Source organism: Parus major, chromosome 1 (genome assembly GCF_001522545.3).
Source record: "Parus major isolate Abel chromosome 1, Parus_major1.1, whole genome shotgun sequence".
Classification (NCBI taxonomy): domain Eukaryota; kingdom Metazoa; phylum Chordata; class Aves; order Passeriformes; family Paridae; genus Parus; species Parus major.
In genome coordinates, this window is record NC_031768.1 from 108,381,036 (window position 1) to 108,395,400 (window position 14,365).

A 14,365-nucleotide genomic window follows, 5' to 3' on the forward strand; every position below is an offset into this window, starting at 1 on the left:
GGATGAGGAGGTTGGGATGTGCAGGCTGATAGCAAGTCTAGGAAGCCTTTCATGATTAAGAAAATAATTTAGAATATAAATAAAGTTTTTATATATCAGATAGTAATTTCAACGTATATAACACTTGACCACATCACATGAAAGGTTCACCAACGCATGCCACCACCTTTGCTGAGTGCTGATTTTCTCCGCTGAACTTTATTTTGTAAAGCTCATGACTTGCTGATAACTTGTGGTGGATAAAAGTATGTACCTTGGTCTCTGCTGTAGTGGGTCAGCTGTGCTAGTGATGAGAGCAGCCTGAAGGGAGTTCATGGCCACAGTTTCTCCCTTTGAGTAATTAAATTGAAGTTTTCTTCTCAGTTCAGGGCTTTGAGTGGTGCATTCATCCATAAAAACATATTTTTTTTTAGAAATCCAGGAGCCTGATTTCCATTGCTGAATATGCTTACGGTCGCTGTAATAAGTATCAGAGATAATTTAATGTACACCAGAGAGTGAGCACTTAACTTGTACATGCTGCTCCTAAGTGGTCTTGAACATTAAACTCCTTTGGCTTTCTGTGCGGCTATTATACAGACATTTTCTAAATCATCAGGTTTGTTTTATGGAAAAATAAAATGTATCTGGCCAGTGCTACTTGCGTGTACTCACTTAATTTCAGTCCTGGGAAAACAGTCAAAATACTTATATGGTAATGGACTAATTCCCATAACAATGAGCAGGGCTGATGAGATGGCTGGATAATCTATCCCTGGTGAGTACTACAGTCATTAATTCAGTTTTCTCAGTGCCTGCCTGATGGGTGGAGCTTTGGCATTGGTACTTTCCCCCCTCAATTGTCTCTAGGCTAGAGGATGACAAATAAGGGATTATTTTCAATTAGTGGGGTATAATAGAGAGGGAATGTGCAGTGCAATAAATTCTTTCATATACTTTTTAGCTTAACACACCATCTCTGGTGTAAGTATGTCCACACATGGTTTTAATCAGAAGAAAGTACAACACAGAGAAAGACCAATGCAATAAAACCCCTGATAATTATTTTTCTTCCCCTCAGGCCACAAGGTCTTTAGGTCAGATAAATGGTATTCCTGCTTTTATAGCTAAACCTACCCAAACCAAACTTTGAGGCACATAACAAATTAGCAAGAATTACCTTTGACAGCACCCATTATCCAAGCCACTTCTATCTGACACCAGTTCAAGGCAGTCAAATGTTGGGCTGGGACAGAGCACCCAGGTAGGAGCAGCTCTGTCCTGGTGAGCTCACAGTGCCTTAATTAATGACAGCAAAATCCTTCCTACAGCTGCTGACACCGAGCTTTGCAGCCTTTCTGAACGTACAACACACGTGCATTTAGTCATTAACTGGCACCACAGAGGCAGGAAAGGCACAGCACAGGGAAGCTGCAGCTGCCTGTGAAATTTGGGAAGCGTTCCCTGTTGAACAATGTGTGATGGGTTCCTTGCAGAGACCTCCAGCTCTTTAGACAGACACTACAGGATTTAATTTCCAACCTTTTACATTAAAATTGAGTCTTCCACAAACACTACATCTGAAGCTGGTAGCTTGTAGGAGGAGTGAGTGGTTTACTGATTTTTCTCTTTATTTATTGTTTTTTAACAACACGGTATTTACAATATTTACAAGAAACAAAACAGAAATCCACACCTGTACGTGGAAAAGCTTCACCGGCATTCATGGTGCTCCTTGATAATAGAACTGAAGGCATTCTGGTGTAAACTGGTCTTCACTCTTTTTTCCCTTTGTCTTCTGTTGCAAAACCAAACTCTCACGACTTCTTTCTCAAGATTGAGCCCCTCAGCCATCCTCATAATTTCCTGAGAAGAGGGCTTGCTTTGTTCTCCAAAGTGCCTCTCTAGGGCTTCTTTTGCAGCAATGCTGGATACAGGGGTAAAATTTCACCTTTAAAAACTTTTTAACATTAAAACATTCAGGCTTTCACCACTAGTTCTACAGAAAGATCAAGTAACAGCACTGAAGGCAGTGACTTGGTTTGTTTCATCTTTCTCTATGTAAAGGAAACCGAAACCACTAAAAAGACTCTGTTAGTTCTCTGTTGACAAGAGCAGTGTGACATCATACAGAATTTCAGCATGGGGTGATTAAAAGGCAAAAATGGCATCAAGTTCAATGCAATTTTGGTGTTAATTATAAAATATTTGTGTGCTTCTTGGCATTATCTAGGAGATACAGCTACTAACTAGCTGTAAGTGGGGTGACAGGGTTTGGAACAAGCCTGACCACCCATCTGCCCCAGCAAATGCACATCAGTAGTGTTACCTGGTTGTATCAAATTATTTGGGTTTGCAGAGAGGAAGAGCTCCATCACTTAGATTTGGGAAACACTGTGTGTTTTGCATCTCACAAATTATAGAGACAGCACTAGAGCATTCCTAGAAATCACAGAGATTATGGCCAGCTATTTTAGCTATCATCACATTTTCCAAATGTCTGCCCTCATCTGTTCCTCAGTGTCAGCAGCTGACCAAAGTCGAGTGGTTCACTAAACAGAATAATTTAATACTGTTATTTTTCTCCTTATTTTCTGATAGAATTTGCTTCCAATTTCTGTTACATATTCTACAAAAAACATTGTGACAAGCTTGTACCACCGGGAGGCATCCAGAGGTTTCAGCAGTAGCTGTAATTTCTTTGGACACGAGAGGGCACTTCATGCATTATTCTGGAAGTGAGGTGCAGGTATTTGCTACAGAAATACAGTATCTGCTTGAGGTCTAGTTGTTTCATCTCTTGATCTTTCATTTACAGGTCAGTTTTTGCAATATTTGCTAATGTTTAACAAAACTGGCTAATTAATAGCATGGTGTTCTGCACATACAGAAGTATAGAAACATTATTACTTTTGACTCACAACTTCTTAGGTTTTGAGCAATGTATGAAGTCTAATACTTTCCACAAATTCAAATTTAGAGGCTTTTGCTGTGGTCTAACTTAATTTTGTTCATGGGACGTTTCTTATACCATTAGTTTGTCTTCAAATATTCATTAAGAGTGGCTGAGAGAAAGGCTACAGAGTTCAGATAAAGCCCATCTCCCTGATTAGTTCCGGGTCTTTAAACTGAGGTGCTGTTCAAAGGGGTAATTAATATTTTCTTACTACACAGGATTTTGTCCTCAATTTTTTCTCCTCAATTATCCATGCTCTTGACAACCTGTCCTGTTTGTTAATCCCACTGCAGCGGGCTTAGATGTAAAAATGCTTTATATAAGGAGTGGTTTTATCAGTCAGTGTTAAAAAGCAAAGCCCACAATGTTGGAGGAACAAATTCTAGTGGGCTCCTCCAGCTCAGAGATGCTCTGAGCTCTCCTGCAGGCCATGCTCTATGAAATGGGGAAGGTCTTGGCACCACCACTTGAGTCCTCACTGGCCTCTAGAGAAGCTGGGAGGAGAAATTGGCCCCTCAAGAGTAAAGCTTCATCTCCTGTGAGGTGCTGACATGAGCTATGAAGCATTTTCCGTCCCAAATTCACTCCTAATTGAGAAGCATCCCTTCAGAGGAACCTTTATTTAGAATCTGGGATATCCAAAGGAGAAGGAAATACTCCACACTCTCATTTAGCCTTTTTGATAATTTTTTTTCATAGTATATTTTGCCAGCCTACTCAATTTCCACATGGAGCTGACACTTGAGAAGTGGTCACTTGAGATGACCACCAGAGTTATAAGAAACAAGAAAAGGAAGTTTCCAGAAAAATTCTGTTTTCTCCCTTTAATTTATTAAAGTGTTTCTTTGGAACCTCAAAGAATTTAGTGACAGGGACACAGCAGGACATACAAAAGCTTTCTCTCAAACTTCCTAGACCTCAGTTCTCTGGCAAATTTATATGGGTTTTTTATTGTATCCAAATCTATATGTTTATTTATTACATCAAAATTATGCAATTTATTTCGGAATAATGTAGAATCTCCCAAAATTAAAATGAAGGTGCTCTGATACCCTACTCACTATATAGATGGAATAAATTTTGACTGAATTAGAATAAAATATATTTTCATGTGAAAGTGTGTGGTTGAAGAAATTGGGAAGAAATAGTATCTTTGGAATGAATTTGGGGTCTGGAGGGTTATGTTGGTTTTTTCACTACAATGTTTCTAACTATTGAAACTTTTAGAAGCACAAGATGTAGATATTCATTGAGAGAATTTAGCACTTTGACAGAAGTAAAAGAAGCATCTTAGCCAAAATAGTTTCTAACCTGTAATGACCTAAATATTCATTACCTTATGGTGGTTCTGCGCTTCCTCTTGCGTTCATTCACTCCAACTTTTTCATTGTACAAAGCTGTATTAAAAAAACAAGAAGAAGCCAATCAACAAAAGCTGGCAGTTACATTCCACAGGGACTGGAAAACAAGAAAAATCATTTCCAGAAAAACAGTCACTGCCTTTGGAGGAAGAAGAAGGCACAAGAGAAAAGTGCTGCTGAATAAGAGGAGCATCACACACAGGATCTTTCCATTGTTGGGATGGTTGGTCATTGTTTTACCTCCAAGTGTAAATGGTTATAGGCAGAAATTGTTAGAAGCAAAAGTTTCACTTTGCTTGTGAAAAATCCCTGTACACTGCTAAATGGAACTGGTTTGCTGGGAGGGTACTAGAAAAAAAAAAAATCTTTCAGCAGTCCAAGAGATGTTTCTGCTATTCTGTACATTCCATGCATTTCAATTTTCCCCTCCATGCTCATCCAAAAAAAAGATAACTATACTTTAATACAGGCAGACCTCTGCATTTAAAGCCAGCAAAACAAAATCTTTAGTTTGCAGAAGACATATAAATAGCCCTAAAATATTTATATGGGATTCTGCTTGAAGTGCAAAACAATACTTAGAGGACTTCAGTTCTCTACCTCCCACTTGTTCAGCTTCCTCCAGCCACTTGGACAGGATGGATTTCAGTTTGCAGGCGTTCTTGAAGCTCAGCTGCAAGTTCTCAAACCGGCAAATCGTCGTCTGGCTGAACTCAGAGCCATGCACAGCAGCCAGCGCTTCTCCAACGTTGGTTTGTGTATAACCTGCCAAAAAACAAAGAGGAAAAAGCAGCTTTGAAGGAGGGTTACTCTCCTTGAGATGCTCAGCCCTTCTCTACTGGCTGTCATGGACAGTGTGTGCTGCAGCACCTTTGGGATGAGCTTCCTGAGAGGTCTCTGTGGCCAGCTGAGCTCAGCTCAGAGCCCTGCTCACTCTCCTGGTGGTTTCTGTGGAGTGTGACACTGATTTAGTGGAGTTTCACACTCCAGGATTAGGGATTTGAGAAGGATCCAGACACCCCATGTCTTTCTGTAGATGGTGAAAGAGCAATCAATTAGTCCCTAGAGGTGCTGCTGGTCTCCTGTTATTTGTTGCAACAGCTAATGTGAAGTCATCAGAGAAATGCTGTAGTTTCCATGCAGTCTCTGACTTTGCATCAAGAGCTCCCTGTTCATTTCTCTGAAGGTGGATCTGCTGTGGCTGGGGGACTGGATCATCATCCTCCTTTTCTGCTTTGGTGTCAGGACAAGGTGGGATCTCTTTAATCACTCAGTGTCCCATGAGGCACCTTTTAACTTCCTTTTTGACTGCACTAACCCTGTGTCTCTCAGGCCCACAACTCTGTTTTGTCTTGTAAAGCTCAAACTCAGATTATTTTTTCTGTACATATTGAATTTCTCCCATTCTACAGGCTCCATGTCATTTGATTGCACTAAAGGAAATTTTGGTCCCTCCAAAATTCAGGATGAAGATGCAGTGATTAACTATGTGTGGCCTAGCAAATGCTTTCCATCACTGTGGCTGACATCAGATACAGTATATACAGGAAAATTGGCCAGTTTGCAAATATTTTTTAAACCCTAATTTCTTTTATTTCAGTTCAGACTGCAAATGGAACATACTGGCTTTCTAGCCATTGAGATAGTGCACACATACACCAAATAACCTTACAGTTTTTTTAGATTTATAAAATAAAAGGATTCCCTGTAATTCTGATGCAATGCTTTAAGTGATAATGCCAAGAATGACAGGCCCCAGCCCACCTTTGTCCTCAGCAGTTATCTCACAGAAACAAAGCTATCAATTGCTTCCCAACTGTGTTGCGGCACAAAAAAATAAATCAGGAAGAGAAGCTTCCTACTGGTGTGAAGGATTTCCCATGGAAGTCCCTCAGTGTATACTGAAATGATCACACCATCAGGTGAAACACTCCATGGGAAAGAGGATGGGTATGAGAAGTTAGAGCACATCCTGCCCTAAATTGCAGATAATTTGGAGCTGTGCAAAATATTGCACCTGACACTGAACGTGAATTATTGAACAGCAAAAACTTTCTCTGAATTTAACACAAATAATTTAAGGGCAGGAAAGGTTAAAGTCCCTTTCTGCAAACTAAAAGCTGAAGTTCAATAATTCCATTTAAGCCTTCTAGGAATGGAGAAAGTTTTGCAGGGCAAGGCAGGATTAAGAGTTATGATCAGACAGCGGCCGAGGCCAGACCATATAACACTCAGAAATAATTGGGCTTTCACTGGAATCTTTCAGCCTTCTGTCCATGGACGTAAAGCACGTACCCAGCTTGATTCTCCGCAGCTTAAACTCGTTGGCGAATTTCTCCAGCTCCCTGATTTCGGGGGAGTCCATGTCCACAGGCTCCTCCACAGACTTGCTTTTCCTGCGGAACTCCTGCTTGAAGTCGGTGGCGGAGGGGTCGTCCGTGAGCAGGGGCTGGGGCACGGGCGCGAAGCCGTGGCCCAGGGCACAGGGGCTGGCACTCAGAGCGTGCTCGGGGAACTTGTACAGGCAGGGGGTCAGACCACCTGGGCAAGGCCAAAGAGAGAGCTCATTGCAGCCATGCTCTGCTGCCACGCACACAAACCTCCCCTCGCCACCTCAGAATCTGTGTCTGTAATAGTAATTATACAACAGGCATCCAGGGGTTAGGATTTCCCAGGATATATCTTCTCTTTCTTGTCCCAGCCCCTTTCACCAGCCACAGCCATCCTATTACTGAGTAAACTATGAGGCACTTAAAGAGGAGGCAAATGGCGTAAACTTGCACAAATGAAAATCCATGCTCTAAGTTGGAATTAAGTGGCACAACTAGATGCATCTGTGTCATTTTGAGTCACTTAAAATTTGCCAGCCTCTGTTTTCTGGTACAAAGAATATTTCCATCTAGATGCCGTTTGATGCTCCAACAAGATACTATCTTGGCTTAACTGCAGCGTAAAATTTCTTTGAGGAAAGTACACAGGTAAGAGCTCAAAGGAAAAAAACCAGGAAACCAGAACTCATTTAGAATGATCCTTCAAAAAAGAAATTGCTCAAGGACAAAACAGAACTAACTTTCTCTACCTTTTGTTCAGAAATGTCAGACTTAACAAGGTGATTCAGTTATGAGTGAAGGCAGGTTTTCCCCTAGATATTGTACATAGAGCTGAAAAGTCTCTGACCTGAGGGAGGCATGGGGGGAATTACTGGAGAAATATTAACACTCCTCAGTGTATCTGGAGCAGCCAGTAAATTCCAGGTTCTCAGGTCATCCTTCCCAATTTTCTAAACTACACAAAACTGCATAGAGGAACTCAGAACTTCATTAACCTCCCTCTGCTTCCTCCATTTATTAGGGTTAGTTTTTTCTTCACCACCCCAGTTACTCCCATCAGTGTTGGAGGTTCTAACCCCATGAAATTATTTTATACACTTCACACAGGATAACCACCAAAAAAAAGTTCTCAAAAAATACTTTAGAAGAGGGGGACTTGCTTTGCAAGGTGCTGACACCATTTACCACGTTGGGGTGGGGCATGCTGCACGTCTGTAAGATGCGAGTCTGGGAGAGACTTGCTGAGAGCATCTCTGGAGTTGCAGGCTTGATGCCTAAGAAAATAAAGAAAAGAAGATGAAAATAAGAAAATAAAGGAGAAGAATAAAAATGTGTTTATTTTGTAATTAAAGAAAATTATTTTTTAAGCAATGTAATTTATTGTTGCTTATTAACTTTCCCCAGGGACCTGGACAATGCCAGGAATGCTTGCAAAAGACACAGAAATGCACAATGAAATAGGAGCATTTGGAAATTTACACACCATGAAGGAAGTTTATACTCTGTCCCTATGCAGATATATTAGTCTATGCTGATTTACTCTAGTATTTCCTTAATTCTTACTATTATTAATTCTGAGTTAGATTTTGGATTATTTCCAAGTCCCAGTTATTTCCTGGGAGTTAAGTTAATTTGGTTCATGTCATTATCTCATTGATTGCTACTTAAACTTGCACAGAAAAAAAGTGCCTCAGTCTTACTGAGCTTGGGACAGGGAAGAATGAGCAGGATGCATTCAGGAGTGTAAAGATCCATGATCACATGGCTGATCTGCCTACTGAATTTAGCTCTTTAGCCCTTCATTATGCCATAATTTTATTTTATAGCTTCAGCCAGGGCTGATCGTACTGCTCTGGTGCTGGTTGTACACAGGTGCATTGGGTATGTCACTTCTGGTCCCTCAAAAAGTGATAATTACCAGGAGAAGTGGCCAAATGGGGGTAAAAAGAGCAGGACTTTCCCAGCCTTGTAGGGAGACATAAAATACAGAGTGATTCCACAAGAGATGCAGAGGTTTGGGAAACTCTGGGCACTGGCCCCCAGTTTCCCTAAGCCTTTCTCTAACACCTTCAACCCAAATCCCATCTTCTTTAAAGGGCTGTCTTGGATCGGTCCCTCTAAAGGAAAGCTGGCTAAAATCCAGGTGCTGAGAGCTCACCCAGCTGAGGGTTAACCTCTTACCTGCCATCACCCCATAGGTGGAAGGCTGATTCCCATAGTGGCAGGAGGGCACGGAGTAGTGAAGGCCTGGCCAAGGGCGTCCCGGTGTCACCGCGGCAAAGCCAACGCGCGAGCACGCACGAGTCGGGAGCAAAGAGAAAACAGATGGCACTTGTAAGAGCTCAAGATTCAAGACACAGCCTTTAAGCTCGAGGCAGGCAGTGCCTTCAGCACAGCTGTAGCTTCTTCTGTGGGCATTTAACACAGGATCACAGCCACCAAGTTAACAGGGGCATGTCAGGGAGAGCTGGCACCAGAAATAGCGGGACATCCTCTGAGGCAGGATAGGAATTATCATGCTGCATCTTGATGAGTTAATTTATTATAATCTGTGGGCATGAGCCAGTTCCCACAAACTGCTGAGCAGGGGAAGCTTGGTGCTCCTAAGGAGGAGACCTGTTCCTCTCCTCACACAACTTCCACACGCTGATTCATTCAATCTCACACAAAAACTGGTTCTGTGCTCTCAGGAATTTGCCTCCACTGTCGAGCAAATCCTGCAGTCAATGAAGGCCTTCCAAAGGCAGCAGTTTGGGACTTTTGCTTTGATGTGTCCAAAAAAATCATGATTTCTTGAGTACCAAGCAACAAAAAAAGCATTTCTGAGTGCTTTGGCAAGGTGGTAGAGAAACAAGGTGGTAAATTCTGGATTATTCTAAAAAGTCAGGGCTAAATAAACATTTTCCATCACCAGCACCAACAAATACACTGTTAATTTATCTCTGGTGTTTTCACAGTGGTATTTCAGGTCTGTGCTCAGTAATAGCCAGTGCCTGAAGAATGAGACCATTTTTTGCTGAATGCAATATAGAAATATGTCTGTTTCTCATGTATAAATAGGAATAAAAATGCATGTATTGCCCCCTCTAAAAACTGAAATAAAACAGAATATTAAAAACTAATGTTCATGAGCATCCAAATATGTAAAACCACATTTTAAAGAACACATTCCTGTTGTTCAAAGCAGTCTATTTAGTTAAGGATTGGAATCTGTGGGTTTTACTACTGTAATCATAACAGTAAAGTGTCCTGTTTAAATATACTTGTACAGATATAAAATCTACTGAGACAAACATGCTTATACTAATGTAGATGCAGTGAAAATAAAGATTGTGTTAAAAACTGTAATGCATGTAGAACAATTTAACTTTTCTGTTAAGATCTGAGTCTTTACTGGTTGCATTTTTCCACTATTTCATAATCCACATAGTATAACTTTTATGCATGTGTGCTGGTTTTGCATTAATTGATATTTGGTGAGGAGGAAAGAGGCCACCCACAGAAATGGTTTTTCTGATTTCATGCCACAGCATGAAAATACAATTTTTGACTTGCTAATAATGATTTAAAATTAAATAGTGAGGATAATGCTATATAAATGAAATAATAGAGGTTAAAGTGTTGAGGACACTGCAGAGCAGCAGCTGAATGACATGACTTAGTATTTGAACAGAAGTATTTTCACCTTTCTTGTGATAAAGAATTGTTACATCCATTTTTAAAACTTTTGACATTTAAATTAAGTTGTTATTCAAAATCCTTCCAGCATTACATGGTACACAAATTCTCCTCACATGTGCTCAGCAGAGTGGCACTTTTTATGTGTACAGTTCCTTAACCTACGTATGAAATTTGTAAATCTTGACTCATTACAGTTACCACCCTCCGTCTCTGCTTTCCCAGGGTCGCTTTTTCACAGGATCATCTTCTGGATGTGACCCTGCAATCAGAATTTCCACTGACTGCAGTGGCATTTATCCTTGGGTGGCAGATAGCAAACACCAAAACCTAAACCTGCAGCAGGCGAGCAGATGTTCATCGTGTGCTTTCCATCACAAGTCAGATGAATCGAGAAAATACTGCTGTGATACAGATACATAAATATGACCTCATACAAAATTTAAATTCTCTCATTCCCTGCCACTATTGCTAACCCACAGCTCAATTAGGGTATTTTGAGCTTCTTGCTTAGTGTATAAGATGATCCTGTTTTCTGTTACCGATAATCAGTTTTCATTACTTGCGTGCTTTTTCTTTTCATTAAAATGCTTTATTACCAGCTCATTTTTAGGAAAAATCTGGTTTCTTGTTAAGACTCCAAATAAAATTCTAATGTTAATGCAATTTCAAATAAATCAACTATTTATTTTTCTGTTCCTGAAGGTATTCTATCAACAATTCCTGTATTCCAGAATCCTACCTCTGCAGAATTAACCCCGCAAGAAAACTCTCTTTGGCTCAGATATTCAGTGATAAAATAGTCCTAGTATTTAAATGCACCTAATTGTATTACATACACATGCAAGATTCAAAAATATTGATAAGGTTTCTACTACCCATTTTGAACATCCCACTTAAACCTTAGGCTTGGTTCAGTTTGCAGTATGCCTTGCAAAGCAATGTTTTTTCTTCTTTAAAACAAGTGATATTTACACCTGAGGTCTTTTAAACATATTTCCTATTTAAGGTAATTTATAATATTTTAAATTATGGCTGCATAATAAACAATCTTTCAATTAATTTACATGACAGTGGTTATACCAACAATGACAGTATTTGAACCTAAATTGGCTGCATATTTGAGTCTAATCTTATAACAAACTTAGAGAAAACCACGTAATTAGCTAAAACACGAACATTTGTGATTTTCCTGATTCACTCATATGCAGAGTTTTGTGAAATTGCTTCTACTTTGGCATAGACCCAATCATACATGGCACTGATACTGAACACTTTAAATACCGAGAACTTGAACTCGTATATCACCCAAAAATTACAAATGAGAGCAAGAGTATTTTCAAAAAGTACCTGTAGACACAACATTGGTGGCATGGTTGGAGACCTGCAGGCACTCTGCAGCGCTGTGATGCATTATCAGAGGCAGAGAGGGAGAAGAGTCAGAATTCAAGGGCACAAAGGTGTCTGAGGAAGCAAAGGCTTGGCAGCTCATACCCTCCAAGAGGCAAGAGAGCTGCCTGTCCCCTGTTCTACCAGAGCAGATCCTGCAGGATTGATGGCACCTCAAACTCTATTCCAGGATTTTACCTGGATATACACACAGAGGAGAGCTCCAGAGCACAAGGGAGGTCGTGTGCAGGTATTTATACCACTAGGAAATCCCTTTATCCATTTTAATGTCCTTTTCCCAGCATTATTGCTACCCTGCTACAGAGCCTCCCTCCTTCCCACACAAACACAATACGTGTCCAATTAATGGGGGGGTGAGGGAAGAAGAGGGAAACCAGAGACATGATTTGACAGGTATTTTAAATTAGGTCTTTTGTGGAGGACAATGACCAGAAAAAAAAATAAAAGTATCGTCTCCAAAGTCGGTGGCAACAGAGAAGTGAGTTTAATACTAAGTAAGTTTCCACAGTTAACACCTGCCTCCAAAATCTCATCCAGGCAATTGTCTGGAAGGCAACCTGTCTGAGAGCTCAAACAGTCAATAGTCAAGAACCTATAGCAAAATAATCTGAATTAAGCTAATTCCCAGCAGTTGCACAGTGATCATTTGTCTTGACCTGTAGCAGTATAAGTCAGAGATGTGTAATATGAAGCAGCTGTAGCCAGAAGGAAGTTTTTGAACAGATAGCCTTCCATAAGCATGATGTCCTAAATGTTTATCTAAGATGAGCTCTTGACAGGGCATGGCTCATATTCCAAACTGGGTTAAGTGTCTGAACCAGAATTTTGACAACACAAACTTCAGACACATGAGATGGGAGCAATCATATTTGTTACTGCACTGTTTTTCACGTGTTACTGCAGAAAAGTGATATTGCATCGAGCCATTCTGTAGAACCCTTTATATTATCTTTAAGTGTGCTTTGGGAAAGGCTGTGTCTAAGATTGTGAAGCAATTTCAGAATGGCAAATTGCACATGTGCTTTAACAGTGGTTATCTACTACTTATACAGGTATTTTCAGATTGCAAAACATACAAAAAACCATCAAAATAATTATTGCAATGCTATGGAAGATACTGTCATCAAATGAACCCCCATATGCATTACTTTGGGCTTGGCTCAATGTATCTTAATGTCTGTGGATTCATATTCAAAAATTATTTTAGTTATTTTCACCTCCTTTTCTCCCTCAGCAAGGGGCATGATAAATCTAACAGGGGCTCCCCTCCACATACCAGAGATTTGAAGCCATGGGAGAAAAAGAATAACTTTACACCCCTGTTTTTGACAGTTCTTTTTTCTCAAACCTCAACAGGTATAACTGTAGTGATTCAGTAAACAGAAAATTTGCAGTTTCACTGTAAACTCATGTCGAGACACAAAGAAGCTGTAGCCTGTCCCCAGGTACAAGATGGAGCTCCAGATTTCCATTTCTTCCCCAAAAAATGGAAGGAGAAGTAAGGAGAGTCTTACCCAGCTTTGCCCAGGTGCTCAGGCTTTCCAGACCTGTGGAGTTCAGTAGAGGGGTGCTTGTGGGCTCGTGGATGTTGCTCACCCACAGGAGCTGGGACAGATTTGGACTGGGAAAATCGAGTCGGTCAGGAGTCACAAGGTGCTGAACTTTCCTTCAGAGTGCAGCATAAATGTGTTCTGTGACACCATGCCAGACCCCATCTCAAATGAATTTTTTCATGCCCTGGATATTATTCATTATTGTGTTTCAGAGTACTGAATAAAAAACCTCCAGTTTTGCGTGTTTGTGCTTTATTACCTAATTCTTGCTAACAGCTTTACTATTTTTCATTTTGATTATGACCAAGTTGCTGTAGTTGCATTCAGTTTCAAGTAAAGGCTTTTTTGCATAATTTTTGAGGATCCTGGAAAGCTGGATTGTTACAAATACTAGGTATTGGAAAGATTTCACATTCATCAGAGCTCATTTCTAATTTCTAATAGCACCTCTCATAAAGCTTTGTTACCACCCTCCGTGGATAGCGTGCTAAGGCTGCAGATTGCCTGACCCAAAGTTACCCCATGGCTCCACAATTTGTAATTTCTTGGTCAGTTTTAAGACTCTGCCTCATGGCACACGGTTCAGCTGAAGGCTTCTGGCAGGAATTTTGGGTCGCTGACTGAAAGAGGTCATTCCTTCTCTGCACTTACAAGTTCTCTCAAAAGTTCAGTGGGAGTTTTCTGCCCTGAAACCCAGACCCCATTCTCCATTTGGACTGTGGTATGATGCTGGTGAATGTCACAGCGAATCCCATCTGCTTCCTGCTGGATCCTCAGTCCAACTGGCCTTTTGGGGGGCAATCACTTCTATAAGTAGAATGAGGGAAAATGAAGATTTTAATGACTGAACCTTTTTTACACTGTCCTTTATTGGATAATTCTGAGCTTACCTTAATGTCTTTCCTGAGGTTGATTCCAATCCTTATTCCATGTCAGCAGGCTGATTCTTTGCCCCATAAATCTCTTCTGACTGAATACCAAAATAATGAAGAAAGCCATCAAAAACCAACTGAGGGTTTTTAAGACAGCATTAAACTGTCTGTTTTAGTTGCCAGAAGATCCCTTCACGTGGTTTTTCAGCTCAGAAACAGCATCTAA

General features: G+C 40.5%; 1 protein-coding gene across 1 annotated transcript; it reads right to left on the bottom strand.

Annotated features, from left to right (window-relative positions):
- Positions 1-1,651: 1,651 nt before the first annotated feature.
- Positions 1,652-11,796, bottom strand: POU1F1 (POU class 1 homeobox 1). The gene is made up of 7 exons (XM_015643008.3): positions 11,655-11,796; positions 8,808-8,957; positions 7,787-7,900; positions 6,592-6,837; positions 4,897-5,061; positions 4,272-4,332; positions 1,652-1,906 (listed from the first exon to the last, which is right to left on the bottom strand). Exons 1-7 carry the CDS (start codon positions 11,794-11,796, stop codon positions 1,693-1,695), a joined length of 1,092 nt encoding a protein of 363 aa, XP_015498494.1. The 3' UTR covers positions 1,652-1,692.
- Between the last annotated feature and the right edge of the window lie 2,569 nt (positions 11,797-14,365).

Coding starts and splice junctions, on each gene's coding strand:
- POU1F1 (XM_015643008.3), bottom strand. CDS start 11,796: ATGAGCTGCCAAGCCTTTGCTTCCTCAGACACCTTTGTGCCCTTGAAT. Junction 6,838..7,786: donor TGGTGTCAGCACCTTGCAAA/GCAAGTCCCCCT, acceptor GGCCTTGCCCAG/GTGGTCTGACCCCCTGCCTG. Junction 1,907..4,271: donor AAGCGCAGAACCACCATAAG/GTAATGAATATT, acceptor CCCTGTATCCAG/CATTGCTGCAAAAGAAGCCC.